This window comes from Perkinsus marinus, assembly GCF_000006405.1.
Source record: "Perkinsus marinus ATCC 50983 genomic scaffold scf_1104296958686, whole genome shotgun sequence".
NCBI lineage: Eukaryota > Perkinsozoa > Perkinsida > Perkinsidae > Perkinsus > Perkinsus marinus.
The window spans coordinates 202,205-215,372 of record NW_003206671.1 but is presented as its reverse complement, the minus strand read 5'-3'; the positions used below and the strand labels follow the sequence as shown (position 1 = coordinate 215,372).

Here is a 13,168-nt window from a genome sequence, read left to right as displayed (position 1 = left end):
CTCTGCAGTGATAATTATTGCTAGGTATAAGATGTACAATAATACCAACTTCGTCATCAACCCGTTGCGCCTGTCTATTCGGAATTTGGCCGTTCATACGACTAAGCAGTCTCTCAAGCAGGCCATTGACGAGGCTCTCAAGGATGCTAAGGTGAAGGCGAGTACTAGGCATTCGGTTAAGGTAGTTTACAAGTGCGGATTGCCGTTACACTGCTGCTGTGGATGAAGGTCAATGTATTGGTCGATGAAGAGAGAAGGGTGCCGATACCTGGTGGAGAGGAGGGAGCCACCACTAAACGCTGCAAAGGATTTGCCTTCGCGGACTTCAGGAACAACCAAGTTGCTTTGAAGTGCCTGAGGATGATGAATAACAATAACAAGTATAACCCAGGGGCCGACGGTTTGTGATGTAGTCGTAGATAGAATAGTTTTTTTGGCTTTCTCGTCCTTGAACGTGATGTAGCACTGAACTCTTCGGGCACTAGATACTTGGACTCCGACCGTCGGCCTATAGTCGAGTTCGCCATCGAGGATAAGCGAGCCTTAAAACAGCTGCAGCAGTCTAAGAAGAAGCAGATAGAGAAGAAGAAAGAGACGGTCGGTTACTCGTTGAGATGGGACGCGACAGCATGTGATGATTCAGGAGGTTCAGAAGGATATCGAGAAGTCTCATAAGGGAGGGAGAGGAGCTCGGCAGAGAGCGGCTAGGCGCAGAAGAGCGGAAGAGATGGTAGCAGCTGATACCAGTGACGAGGTCGCTGAGAAGGTCATAGGGCGCGGCTGTGGTGTTCTGCACGATTCGTAAAGCTCGTGAACCTTCGTCTTTGGAAATGTTGGTTTGACGTGCCACATTTAGGTTGAGCCTGTCAAGGCCGTCGAGGAGACGAGCGCGACCCCAACCGGTAGCGGGTCACCTCGCAAGAAGCTAGGGCCAGCGGCCAGACGTCGAGCCCGGCGTAGAGAGGAGAAGGATGAGAAAACGAAGAAGGTAGTCGGAGCGAAATTCACGGTGGGGTCATTCTGCGTCCCTTGCTCAGGTGCTCTCCTCGGACCTAGCTGAGGATCGAGATGAGCTCGAAAGGCTCGCCCAAGCAGTCGCTAATTCTCGGCAGGAGAATACTGAGAGTAGTGTCCGCCAGATTGTGATGAAGTGATAAGGTGTTTGGCAGATGCAGAGTTCCCATCAAGAGTTCGCCGACGCTCCGGCAAGAAGAGAGAGGCCGATAAACTGTTGGAAGCAGAGCAACGGTACCTGTCTAAGGTTCGTCGGTCCCAGGAGTAATACCAACTCCCACAACGTAATTGTTCAATAACGTTTCTCCAAAATGATAATTGGTTTTGCGTGAACGACTGAACTCAAACTTCAGAGAAGGCGTCTATATTCCATCGAGTTTGAGTGGCGGTAGACATGTAGTGAATTCAAGGGAGTTTGAGTGTGTTGTAAGCACGAACAGCATAACAACGATTTCCGTACTCAGTGTTAGACGTGGCCCAACGATCAGCATATCTGAGGAACGTATGACCATTAATACTCCCAATCAGGAAAGAACGTACCCAATTATGTTCTCAATCTGGTCCTTCCATCGGTGTTCTGTCGTACGGCAGTACGAGGTCGATCGGCGAAAATGGCGAGCGAGTCGTGAGGTAGCCTAAGAGTCCCTAGTGCTAACTAACGACAGAATGTTCCACCAACCCGTGGCGTTCTCCTTCTCCCGAGCCGCGCGTCCTCTTCGACGTGAATAAGTCTGTCTTCCATTCTTGCGCCACGTCTCACTCTGCGACCTTCGGCTACTGAGCCAACCAGGGTTGACTGGTACTGATGTGGCCGCAATGAGGCCAGGACCTGAACAGGTAGCTCGTCACTGCAGGAGAGCCGAGTGATTTCAGCGAGTCCGATAGAATGGTGTTCACCACGATACTGCAGATTGAGAGATACTCCCTAACTGACATGAATACGTGTTAAACTAGAAAGGTCGGAGTACGTTAAAAAATATGAGAGCTTAAGAATTTGATCGCATCAATAGGGGACTTAGTCAACGTACATCTCTCCCAAAGCATGGTTCTGCCAGGCTAGGAGTATGATCGGAAGGACGAGCGAACCTGAGGCTCAGTATATGCTACACGACGGAGAGAGGTCGCACAGACCTGAGTGTCTCCACGGGGTTGAATTTCCTTCGCCCTCTTTCCCCTGCAATAAGGCCTCCGACGATGTGGGGGCAACTGCGGTAGTGCAGACGAGATTGTTGAGGTTCGACGTTGGGATCAAACGTGTGGTATCTGGAAACGACGAATCGAATACATCGATATGAAGACAAGTGTCCACCCTCGCTCGCATCCGATCGCCCTGTATGTGGCACTTAGCGTGGGAGTACGGTAACAGTTCATTGAGAATTAACAACGCTGAATGTGCAATCTCATGGGCCTATCCGTAGCTGCGTCTAAAGTGGTGACACCATATGCTCGGGAGTAGTTGTTTCGAACGAAGAGTATACGTGTGCATATATATCCCCTTGTGGCTCCACCAGGTGACTACTCGTATCTATGGAATACTTGATGAAAAGCATCACTGTGGCCCCACCATCAGAGCTCTCCTTATATAACAACGCAAGTGAACTATATTAGCATCGAAAAAAATCAGTCCGTGTACGGATGCTTTGCTTATAATGAATTCCACGTCTACAACAACCCCTTAGGAGAAGAAGTCATCGACGCTCGGGGCAGGAGGGGCCTGAGGGAAGTCCCAAAGAGCGTGTAATAAATAGTGGCGATCCAAGAATTTCGTGAAGTTGCATAGAAATACGTCCGATGCCAGACAGCGACATAAAACTGAGAGGCGATCTCAAGAGAGGTTGAGTGAATCCCTGTCACCCGTCTTACGTTATTTCCCTGACTTTCGTTGGCCGCCTCGCTCACCGGATTTAGTCGCCAGCCATACAATGCAGGAAGTACCTACAGCGGTGTATGCCTAGTCCAGCGAGTAGTTGGAGGACGTACGGATTCGATCAGCACTTGCATGGCCTTCAGCTCCCCAGGAGTAGCGTCGATTTCAATTCTTTGAGCCGCTTTCTGAGGATATTGAGAAGCTAATAGCGGGCTCAGCGACACGTGCAAGTATGCAACTATTGAACCACTCCAGGGCCACTGCAGCATGCTCGAAATATGTAATAATTAAACTATGTTTATGCCCTGCACAATTATTATCGAAAATGTGCAGAATGCCACAGGGCAAGGCAAGAGTCACGGAGCGAGCACTGGAGAACGAGAAACGAGCATGTACAAATTCCGGAGGTGACTTAGTCGAACACGAAATTATCGTTGCTGTTAACACTAGTATTACGGTGGCCACAATATGAACCGCCTGCTTCGCCTCGGTCTCCCCATCAGCGGGTTTGGTGACCGGTGAGAAGGAGAGAGATTGGGGCCCTCCCTTGGAGAAGGCACTGGGATCTACGAACTCGACGAATTTGAGAAGCGAGTTATAGGGACACCCTTACTTATAGTACCACCAGCAGCTGGTGAGAGTGTCAAGATTTCAGCAGCCTTAGCAGCGTTAAGTGATATGGATAGCAACGACTGCTTATCGTAAGCTGAGAGGACCAGCAATGAAATCGGATCGAACTTCTTCACTCGTTGTTTACTCTTGCCAGTGCTTCCCTCGGCAGACTTGTTCATGAAGAGCCAAGACAGCTTCCCTTCAGTCTTCACCTTAAGTTCGCCATTGATCCTCTGGACGACGGCCTAGGATTTGACGCGATTGGAGCGGCTACACTCACGAGACGAAGATGAATTTCTCATACCATATCGTGAGCAAATGTTCTAATGTTCGTAGAGCCGATTGATGCGATCGGGTCCTGATGCACCGAGCCCGATATAAACGCCTAGTATTTTATACGACTTCTATCACGATGGATATGCAATTCACTGAGTTGCGTAACTTACCGGTGTCGGTTTGATCATGACCATAGCCTTATCAGTGAAGATGGAGAAGGGTGCAGGCTGTACTGCGCTGAATGAGGAAATCTCGCTCAGATGCTGGAGGCAACCGCGCAACATTTTACAAACTTCAATCTTTGAGTCTCTGGGAATTGCCAAGGTAACAGAGAGAGAGGAAAATCCTGGGCGCGCGAGAAACGAAATGCTCGTTTTCCTCTTGTTCATTTTATATTTTCTGGATGTCAGAACTGGTCCTAGCATCGTATTATACGTGTAAGAAGCGATTCAGACTCTCGAAATCGGTGTATTGAACGACCCCTTCGGTTGGGTAATTTAAGTTCGGGTAGAGGTTTAAATCCGCACCTCATTGACGCAGTACATTTCCATGCACTTTGTGAGTCTATACCTCCATAACTAGCATGGACGCGTAACGATCTCATGCCGTTGCTCAGAGCTCAGCGTGAAACCCACCGAATTTCAGGGTAAAACCCTTGAAAAATAAAAAAAAACCGGAAAACCCTCGAACGGGCAATCACGGAGCGTACTAAACCGTATGTACCTCTAGCCGGTATGGTCTTCAGCTTTGTTCGTGACGGAGCCTTGTTGTCGCTTGGTTCTATATGACCGCTCCCCTAGCTCACACGGAGTCGAGCTCAGAGGAACTCGTGGGTAGGTGCCAGTAGCTCCTTCGAGTCGTAGAGGCCGTGTGTTTAGACGGCCAAGATATCGCAGTTGTAATTAACGCAGGAAATGAAGCGGAAGAAAACGACCAACCAGGGACGCGCACAGCGGTGCGATACAGCGTAGTTTTTAGCACGCCACAGGACCGCTACTCAGATTGCCACCAAGCCTGTGTCGGGGACAAGGCATCTGCCAGGCTCGACTGAGCGGTCTCGTCACAGAACTGAAATCTCTCGCCGAAATTTACGGATGTCCCTGCTTGAATCTCGCGTCTGGTGGCGGAAATATATGGGCGAACACACTTACGTGGGTAAGCCGCGCGTTCGTGGTCATTGTTGACGTCGTACCCAAGCTTCTTCTCGTCGTGCCTCTGAGTGCTCATTCTCAGGTCTTGTCCTGGTCGGTAGCATAGGCGTTGCATGCCTGGTTTGTCTGATGATATACGCCCTCGATAGATCTGTCAAGTGAGTCGCCATTCATGGACGCGCCTTCACCTCGGTCCACAGCTACGGTGGCTGCTTCATGGGCATCAACCACTGCCCGTTGGACAGCTCTGTGCTGGCGGATCCGAACCCATGGATCGTCTCCGCGATCATGCTAGGTGCCGCCCTTGCTACCGGCACTTTCCTAGGTGTAAGGGTCTTGACTCAACTCCAGTCGTATCATAGCTCGTCTTCAGCTAGCTCCGGCTAGGTTTAGAGATCCAGTTCAAGGTGGCGGTTTGATAAACACGCGCGTGTCCATCACGAACGGTCATGTTATACCTTTCTGCGTCATCCCTCTAAGAATCATTCTCGCAACCATCATTGTGGCTGGAGGTGAGGTGTCTGCACTGCAGACATTCGCGGAAAGATGTCCATCATCAATTGCTCTGTTTATCTTTACTACAGACTCTGGAGTACCTGGACACAGGTAGAGATTCCACCGATGTCCAGTTATTACCGTTACTTTACCGTAGCGTTCCTGTTGCAAAGCTAGCTCCCTCGAATGAACAATCTCATTTGTCTCTTGCAGGCTTTCCTATGGGGCTAGAGGGCCCAGCTGTGCATATCGCCGCGGCTACGGCATCAGTTGCGCTGATCATGTGGTAGGCTCCGCTTTGCGAAAAAATCCTGGGCCAACGTTCCTGGAGTTTTAATAGTAAATTGAAATCCGCGATTGTGAAGAATCGCCGGGCGACATTTAACTATTAATGGGATGCCATACTCGTGTAGTAGCGAACAAGGTTCCTCTAGTACCCCACATCCCATATAGTTTGCATTGAATTAGGAAGGAGCTGAGCTCATCGGAGTTCTCAGTATCATTGCGTAGGGACGCCTGTAGTCGAGGACATACTTCATCTTTCTGGATAACGTCTCGACCGATTTGTGCGGATTCCTATCAGCCCTTTTCTGAAGACGGAAATTGCACGGAACAGAGACCTCCAGTCAGCGGTGCAAGTCGTAGCTGCCGCAACGGGGATTGCGGCAGCGTTCGATACTCCAATAGCGGGTAAAACTCGATCGTTGCCCCCAACGTTTTCTGAGTATGTCTTTTCGAGGTGTAACCTTTGCTCTGGAGGAGATACTGCAGCTTACTAGTAGAAGAGTTATGACTCAAATCTGTCTGGCTAGTGTTGTCAGTAACAGCGTTTCCTACTGTGTTTCCATCGATTAAAAAGCCGATTTTATTTCATGGTTGTTGTTATGTAAGGTACGCTGTTAGCACGAACACTAATGCATCGTTTCGAGCCTTTCCGAATCGACAATATACTCGACCTTGACATCCACGGCCAGAAGGAAGAACTTTATTTCGTCATCTATGCCGCAATTGTTGGAATTTTCACTTTCATTGGAGGGTTGCTGTACACTGTTGCGACTCTGGGGATGTAAGCTTGAATGCATCTGAGACGTGTCCCTGTTTGATGTCCGTGAATATCGTCAACCATCGATAGGAACAAGATCTTTTTCAAGTTGGATGAGCACCTGCGAGCTATCTTGGCCCTGAGGCCGCGGAGAAATAGAAAGGCTGTGTCGTGGGCGGGAGTGGAATCGTCCAACAACTCCGTGAGTGATCGATTTGATCGTCACCGATCTCGGGTTTTCAGATCGGCGCTGACGACCACTCCGTTTACCTCCTCATTGTGCCTTACGCGATCTACGGAGTCGTCGGAGCCTTGTTATCCTGTGTAAGGTTGTCGCTCATGCTGACTCGGAGGAGATCGGCAGTTAACTTATAATCTCACCAACTACCATGGTGAAGTCTATGGCCTGGGCACGCATGGTCTGGAGGAGCAACTCAAGGATCCAGTAGACTCTCATGGGTTTGGAAAACCTGTGAGAACTTGCGAAATATCAGGCATGTTCGAGTGCTTCGCTCCGCTCAGCTGATGATGTTCGTTTACCGCTTATTCATGGCGAGCATGGCAACATCTATAGGAGTCCCAGCTGGTCTGCTCACACCCTCGTTGGTTACTGGAGGGTACCTCGGCTCGGCAATTGGGTCGGCCGCGAAGTCCATCGGCGAGGCTACTGACATGTACCCTTATATCGTACCTTGTCGTTCCTCCTCTCCTTGGTTTTTTTATCGTTATAGGTCCCCCTCCTTCGTTCGATACCTTCACCAAACAGGAGTTCTATTCGGCATGACGGGAATGTTTTCTTCGTGGTTTCGGACCCCTATCACGGCGGTTGTCATAGCCTACGAGCTCACCGGAGTCTATTCCCTCGTTCTCCCAATTATGTTGTGTAACTATCTCTCGAGTGCGTTGATCAGTCTAGTCTACGAGAAGGACGTCACCGAGCACATGATGGAGAGAGCGGGTGTCTCTGCTGAGGGGGCCCACTTCGAGCTCACCGACGTGAGGCACTTGTTCAAGTCGCGCTTAGCGGCTATGGAATACGACTATCGCGCTGAACATCCGAGCATACGCACGACCGACCGTGACACAAGGAGGCGTTTCGAGGGACCCTCGAGGACGCTCGACAGGCCATCACGGAGGCTAAGCCTGTCGAACACTATGATGAGGATTATCACTCCTAATGTCGATGTATGTATCGCAGTCGTGTGCATGCGTGCAAGTCATCTCGCAACGAATGCTTGTGAATCTCGCGCGCCATCAGAAATCCGAAACGCCTCTCGTACTTCACGAACTCGTAGGTGTCTGAGCTATGTGATGAAGGTTCACATTCAGGCTCTCCTCAGCATTATTCTAATGAACATGTGACTTTCCTCGAACTCGATAATTCGCTCGCCACGATCTTTTTTTAGGTATCTCGTATAAGTGGTCGGAGCGTTCATTGGGGAGCTTCAGCGGTAATTGGTGAGTCCAACTCGTCTTCTTGTTCATGGCTGTGCATCTCTTGGGTAGGTGGGAGTACCCATGCGGTGAATAACCCTCAGTAGGAGCTATCCAGCCCTCATTTCACGCGCTCTATTCTCTCAGGCAATCGTCGCGTCCTATGAGCACTGATGTGGACAGTGGTGTGCTCGCTTCCACCGTCATCATAAGAGACACGAGCCCGAGGAACTCTGAACGTTCTGCCCATTGAACCCGGCCTGATGCGATTTACTCATTGCAGCGATCCGACTGGGTGATGATGAGCATGTTCAACTGTACCGTGACCGGAATTGTCTCCACTGCTGCCCAACGGTTGTCTTCATCGTTCGCCTTTGTATAGTAACCGGTCAGAGTTTTCTGTCTCCCACCCGGCATGGCTTCTGCAGTGACCAACAAGGAGGATTACAAGGCTCGTATTGAGGAGAATTTGGACAACACGTTGGCTGAGTGCTTCATTCCTGAGCTTGGTATGCCGATGAAGGGAAAGGTCCGTGAGATTTATTTTACCGATGCCAACGTGGTTATGGTTACTAACGACAGGTGAGATACATCCATTATGAGTCTCCAGTTGATTCGGTCGTCTCGGATCTCTCAGGGTTTCTGCATTCGACTACGTGCTGCCGAATCTTATTCCCTTCAAGGGTCAGGTGTTGAACACTATCTCGCAGTGGGCTATGAACTCGACGAAGGATATTGTGAGCGTCACCCGTTCTTCTTGTGAATGGGTCCGATCCTGTTAGGTACCCAATGCTATGGTTGGCGATGACTTGGTGGACCCCGCTGTCGTTGTGCAGAAGAAAATGAAGAATGTCGGAGTCGAGTGCATCATCAGAGGCTATCTCTGGGGTGAGTTCTGGGACTTTGTAGCTGACTGAATGTTGTTCGTTCTTCTTGGTGTCAGGAAGCATGGCTGCCGCGTACGAGAAAGGAGATCGTACTTTTTGTGGCCTCAAGCTGGAGGAAGGCCTTATCAGGTTGGTTCACACGAAATGGAGTGAGTCGTGATGTACGCGCTGCACAGGTTTCAGAAGCTCCCCACACCGATTTTCACTCCTACCACCAAAGCGGAAGTTGGCCACGACGAGAATATGACTATGGAGGAGGTATGAGAGTAACTATTTGCATATTCGGGAAAGTTCTTCAGGTGGCATCGTATTGCGGCGCCGATGTGGCCCGGCAGATGAAGGAACTGTCTTTCAAGTGAGCTCAATTGCTTCGGGGTGAATCCTACTCGAAATCGCTCAGATTGTATGAGAGAGGAGCTCAGTTGATGCGAGACAGGGGATTGATTCTTCTTGACACCAAGTATGAGTTTGGCGTCGATGAAAACGGTGTTTTGCATGTCATTGACGAGGTGAGAGCTACAGCTGTTGTATCACATGTTTGTTGGTCAAGGTCAACACTCCCGATTCCTCTCGCATGTGTGATGTGAAGGAGTGGGAGAGTAAATTCCCACAGATTGAAAAGCTCATGAACGACGGAAAGTAAGTTTGGGAAAGCGCGAGTTCACCTTCCCAATCCATCGAGTAGGCTTGACTCGGCTAGGAGTGCTCAAAGCGATGCTTCATGGGCTAGATGGTACGTCTTCCTTCTAATGGTCGCCCTGCCTTTTTTATCGCCCCTGGCTAGGAATTGATGTCAATACATCACGAAAAGACAGTCGACCTATTTTGTCTTTCACAGTTACCGCAATGTTTCGGATTTGCTGAAGGATCATCCCCATCTGAAACCGGCTGAGTTTTCGAAGCAGTATGTTAGAGATGCTCTCCTCGATATGGGTTTCAAACCGGATCGCGATAAGGCTGTGCCCAAGCTCTCCAACGAGCATGTTGTCGAATGCGCCTACCGGTAAGTTGCCCGGCCTGGTACCGTATTATGGATCGCGTTATCCCATGTCTGTTCAGGTACATTGCTGTGTGCGAACGGGTGACTGGACAACCGTTCGAATGGCCGTCGAAAGCAGTTAAGATGACTCCTGAAGAGCGGGTCTGCAGTAACTTGAGGCACCATGGATTCGTATGCCTTCAATCCCGAATTCGCTTACAGCCACGCTCGGTTCTCTTGCAGATTAAAGGTTGCTGTGTCGCGGTTTTTGCTGGAAGTGACTCTGATAAACCTCACATCGATAAATGCCAAGCTGAACTTGCCAAGTAGAGTCTTTTAGTGTTTTTTTGATGTGATTTCCATAATAGGTACGGTATCCCATCGCATTACAGGATCTGTTCAGCCCATAAGCAGCCGACAAGATTGGAGTTTGCTTTGCAAATGTACGACGTGACACTTGTAGATGTTGTTAGCTGCGACTCAGGTATAACAAATCTATCGAGCCAATGGCTATCATTGCCTCTGCGGGTGGCACGGATGCGCTGAGCGGCACTGCCTCTTTCCTATCGGTCTGGCCTGTGGTATCATGCCCTCCTGACCCTCACAACCCATCCTGTATTGGAAACCCTCCGCTTTCTAGCAACGTGTAGGTGGATTATGATTGCCAGTTTTTGTACCCGATCGCTGTTGAACATGTAGCGGCGAAGGAATTTTCTTCTTTCGAGTAAGTGGGTTTGCATATTTGTTGCCTCGATCAGATATGTTCAACGTCCTGGAAATGCGGCGCGTTTCATCGCGCAAATGTTCGGCTCGTGCTGCAACGTCAAATCCATTCGTGGTGCTTTAGTAGACGAGGCGCATGGTAAAGTGAAGAAGCTGATCGATGCTGATAAGTGGAGTGCATGATTGAGCTCGACGAGATTTTTAATTTTTCCTTTCTATTCCAGAGGCTCCATGAGATGATATGAATATGAAATTTTTCTGTTTCAAACGCCATGGAAATCTTTGGTTAGCTGATTTTCCATGAAGAGGAGGGTATGAAGAATCTTTCACCTCGACAACAACCTTCGGAGGACAAGAGGAATAATCTATCTCTGCCACACGATGGGAATGAGAATAGCAAGATCATTTTCTATACGTTTCAAACTGTATAAAAACGACGTTGAAAGTATGTGGTATTAACCTAGTACGATGATATTTGTGCACGCCTGAAAAAAACATGGATTTGCCCCATTATACCCACGATCGATCTCATACAGTTGCGGGGAGCCACCAAGGATCACCCTTACCTCGAGGTAGACATATTATGTCCATCGAAACTGACAACAACTTATGTATGTACGTGTTCACCTTCATCCATCACGTGAATGACTAATGACAATTTCGTGCAGCAAAATGATAGCAAACTTTGTGTCGCGTGAGTGAAACCTGATCGGACTGAGAGAGTGCCCCCTAGCACGCCATTATGAAGCGTCCGTCTCCGCTCGCAGACGATAGAGACTCATACCCGTAAGATACGTGCGCCTGCGTGCAGAGCAAGTTGATATGATCAACCACTCTCCTTCATGATGAGTGTCGCTGTGGCGTAGCAATATGCTGCGGCGTACACTGTTACAGTACAGTGATGAAACCCTCTGGTTCTTCTCACCCAACCCTCCCGACCCGGAAGATGTGTGAAGGTCAGCCTCACACATCAATCACGTCGCGGTGGCGCAGCGCCAATAATGCGGGCCTGTCTGGCTTAGTCGCGTAATCTTATGCTCTTGAGTCAACCGATCAACGTCGTTCGACTTTGAGTGTATCTATTTCGATAACAACATGAATGGCAGAGTACTCAGTACACTACACAACGGAAAGCATGAAACAATCATTGTAGATCTATAACATTGCACTGTCTAATAAAACTGAATCCCTCGTTATCTTTAGCAACCCGATAATAGTAATCGCACGGATGAGTCGGACCGGTCACGAGCTTCCTCACGAATTCTTCATCGTGCGTGATGAGAAGCAGTTGAAAGTTGGAGCTGTTTCGCCTGGTCTCAATCAAATCAGCAAGTGCATCGGCCTGACATACACGGAACACCTTCACGATAGTGCACTCAGTCTGCCGCCTACCAGCCCTTCGATGTTGGTGGAATCCAAATTCGTCGTCGGTTCATCCAGTGCTAGAATACCACAGTTACAGCAGAAACTCTCGGCCAGCGCTAGACGAATTATCAAAGACGCAAGAACTCGTTGTCCAGCTGAGCATCTCCCTCTCATGTCAACTTCGACTCCTTGGCACGTCATGACCTGAACAGTGGATGATTGGTTACATAATCCCCTACGCAGATTTAGCAGCTTACAACCCTGTAATTGTAGCTTCGCAGCCTAGTGGCACTGGTGACATTTGCGGCACCATCTTCAGTGTCGGAACGAATCGCTATATAGTCAATGTCTCGGCCTCGATAGACCTCGAGAAGCATATGTCACGCTCACCAGAAGTTCCTCATATGCTGAACAATCACCTGCTGCCACAGCTCTCTGATAACTCGGTTTATCTCCATCATCTTGGAGACGTGGTATCTGACGGGAAAGAGGATATCCAACGAGGAAACGGCGATGTAAAGAAGAAGTCAATGAAGGTCGAACGATAACACCAATGCAGCACAATAACGGCAGTACTGCTCTATTGCGTATACCACCATCAAGTGGGAATGGGTTCAACAGTAATAGCCGAGGAAGCGACTGCACTAGTGGGCTTACCTCATGAGCGCCTTGTCCAACGCAGAATGATAGCGAGAGAGATCCTGGGTCGCCATAGCAGACACTTCATGCTGGATCAGAGCGGAGCGATGCCGGTCGTCGATGTTTTTGTAAAGGGAACCTAGTCACAACTACTACAATTGTTACGGTGTGGATCAGTCGTACTATCGAGCTGATGAGAAACTGCTCTTTGCTGGTCTACTAGCTGAGAAACCTTCCCCTCAATCCTGGACTTATGCTCCCGCAGACTCTGGAACCGAGGAATCAGCTCATCCGTGATAGTGGATAGACCCACCAGAACTGCAGATCGCAAATCCTCAACTTGCTTCGCTTTTCCCGCGAAGTCAACGACACCGTATTCCTGCTGCAGCGTCTCTACCTCCTGCTCAAATTCCGACAGCTCTCGCTGCAGAGACTTCAGCTGAATAGGACCCCGGCATACCCGACTAGCGTAGCGATGGGAAATGAAAAACCAACCCTGATATTCTGCACGACTTCTTCTCGACATCTCTCTTTCTCCCGGAGTTCCCCTTCGCATTGGCCTCGCTTGGTACGAAGTTCTTCCACAGTGTCCGTGGCGCTTCGCTCCGCCGCCTCTGCCTCCGCGAACTTACGCTGAATCTCCGACGACTTCTGAGATCAGTGACAATCACTCTTCCGAAACCG

The 13,168-nt window shown here is 49.5% G+C and overlaps 7 protein-coding genes across 7 annotated transcripts in view; 4 read left to right on the top strand and 3 right to left on the bottom strand.

Annotated features, from left to right (window-relative positions):
* Nucleotides 1–1,282, top strand: part of Pmar_PMAR028200 (nucleolar protein NOP4, putative) — a gene marked incomplete at both ends in the record, with an annotated part of 2,478 nt that extends 1,196 nt beyond the window's left edge. Inside the window, 7 exons of the mRNA XM_002774150.1 lie at nucleotides 32–181; nucleotides 229–380; nucleotides 486–597; nucleotides 644–766; nucleotides 857–988; nucleotides 1,038–1,125; nucleotides 1,170–1,282. Of these exons, the coding sequence (XP_002774196.1) occupies nucleotides 32–181; nucleotides 229–380; nucleotides 486–597; nucleotides 644–766; nucleotides 857–988; nucleotides 1,038–1,125; nucleotides 1,170–1,282 (870 nt within the window). The remainder of the gene's footprint in view (nucleotides 1–31; nucleotides 182–228; nucleotides 381–485; nucleotides 598–643; nucleotides 767–856; nucleotides 989–1,037; nucleotides 1,126–1,169) is intronic.
* Nucleotides 1,283–1,374: 92 nt separating this feature from the next.
* On the bottom strand, nucleotides 1,375–2,401 carry Pmar_PMAR028199 (hypothetical protein). The gene is made up of 6 exons (XM_002774149.1): nucleotides 2,324–2,401; nucleotides 2,146–2,277; nucleotides 2,043–2,100; nucleotides 1,694–1,843; nucleotides 1,555–1,649; nucleotides 1,375–1,507 (listed from the first exon to the last, which is right to left on the bottom strand). Exons 1-6 carry the CDS (start codon nucleotides 2,383–2,385, stop codon nucleotides 1,420–1,422), a joined length of 585 nt encoding a protein of 194 aa, XP_002774195.1. The 5' UTR covers nucleotides 2,386–2,401; the 3' UTR covers nucleotides 1,375–1,419.
* A 288-nt stretch (nucleotides 2,402–2,689) lies between these two features.
* On the bottom strand, nucleotides 2,690–4,053 carry Pmar_PMAR028198 (hypothetical protein; the record flags this gene model as incomplete). Its single annotated transcript, XM_002774148.1, has 8 exons — nucleotides 2,690–2,728; nucleotides 2,878–2,949; nucleotides 2,995–3,066; nucleotides 3,338–3,447; nucleotides 3,495–3,587; nucleotides 3,639–3,738; nucleotides 3,798–3,851; nucleotides 3,940–4,053. The coding sequence occupies 8 exons, from the start codon at nucleotides 4,051–4,053 to the stop codon at nucleotides 2,690–2,692; spliced, it is 654 nt and encodes a 217-aa protein (XP_002774194.1).
* An 810-nt stretch (nucleotides 4,054–4,863) lies between these two features.
* Pmar_PMAR028197 (hypothetical protein) lies at nucleotides 4,864–5,705 on the top strand (the record flags this gene model as incomplete). The annotated part of the gene is made up of 5 exons (XM_002774147.1): nucleotides 4,864–4,924; nucleotides 5,003–5,078; nucleotides 5,121–5,247; nucleotides 5,294–5,432; nucleotides 5,629–5,705. The coding sequence occupies 5 exons, from the start codon at nucleotides 4,864–4,866 to the stop codon at nucleotides 5,703–5,705; spliced, it is 480 nt and encodes a 159-aa protein (XP_002774193.1).
* A 1,301-nt stretch (nucleotides 5,706–7,006) lies between these two features.
* Nucleotides 7,007–7,635, top strand: Pmar_PMAR028196 (voltage-gated clc-type chloride channel, putative; the record flags this gene model as incomplete). The annotated part of the gene is made up of 3 exons (XM_002774146.1): nucleotides 7,007–7,131; nucleotides 7,189–7,453; nucleotides 7,582–7,635. 3 exons carry the CDS (start codon nucleotides 7,007–7,009, stop codon nucleotides 7,633–7,635), a joined length of 444 nt encoding a protein of 147 aa, XP_002774192.1.
* A 671-nt stretch (nucleotides 7,636–8,306) lies between these two features.
* Nucleotides 8,307–10,720, top strand: Pmar_PMAR028195 (Phosphoribosylaminoimidazole-succinocarboxamide synthase, putative; the record flags this gene model as incomplete). The annotated part of the gene is made up of 14 exons (XM_002774145.1): nucleotides 8,307–8,473; nucleotides 8,529–8,628; nucleotides 8,674–8,779; nucleotides 8,835–8,907; nucleotides 8,955–9,036; nucleotides 9,078–9,133; nucleotides 9,179–9,287; nucleotides 9,329–9,417; nucleotides 9,617–9,781; nucleotides 9,838–9,949; nucleotides 10,001–10,083; nucleotides 10,126–10,200; nucleotides 10,242–10,403; nucleotides 10,516–10,720. The coding sequence occupies 14 exons, from the start codon at nucleotides 8,307–8,309 to the stop codon at nucleotides 10,661–10,663; spliced, it is 1,527 nt and encodes a 508-aa protein (XP_002774191.1). The 3' UTR covers nucleotides 10,664–10,720.
* A 904-nt stretch (nucleotides 10,721–11,624) lies between these two features.
* Pmar_PMAR028194 (RAD50 DNA repair protein, putative) overlaps nucleotides 11,625–13,168 on the bottom strand; it is a gene marked incomplete at both ends in the record, with an annotated part of 2,763 nt that continues 1,219 nt past the window's right edge. Inside the window, 8 exons of the mRNA XM_002774144.1 lie at nucleotides 11,625–11,822; nucleotides 11,873–12,049; nucleotides 12,103–12,210; nucleotides 12,265–12,322; nucleotides 12,503–12,623; nucleotides 12,668–12,752; nucleotides 12,798–12,923; nucleotides 12,980–13,098. Of these exons, the coding sequence (XP_002774190.1) occupies nucleotides 11,625–11,822; nucleotides 11,873–12,049; nucleotides 12,103–12,210; nucleotides 12,265–12,322; nucleotides 12,503–12,623; nucleotides 12,668–12,752; nucleotides 12,798–12,923; nucleotides 12,980–13,098 (992 nt within the window). The remainder of the gene's footprint in view (nucleotides 11,823–11,872; nucleotides 12,050–12,102; nucleotides 12,211–12,264; nucleotides 12,323–12,502; nucleotides 12,624–12,667; nucleotides 12,753–12,797; nucleotides 12,924–12,979; nucleotides 13,099–13,168) is intronic.

Excerpts from the sequence above, each read along its gene's own strand:
- Pmar_PMAR028199 (XM_002774149.1), bottom strand. The coding sequence starts at position 2,385 with ATGAACTGTTACCGTACTCCCACGCTAAGTGCCACATACAGGGCGATC. Across the intron at positions 2,278-2,323 it reads GCGATCGGATGCGAGCGAGG|ATACCACACGTTTGATCCCA; the intron begins GTGGACACTTGT and ends CGTCGTTTCCAG. Across the intron at positions 1,650-1,693 it reads GGAGAAGGAGAACGCCACGG|GCTACCTCACGACTCGCTCG; the intron begins GTTGGTGGAACA and ends AGGGACTCTTAG.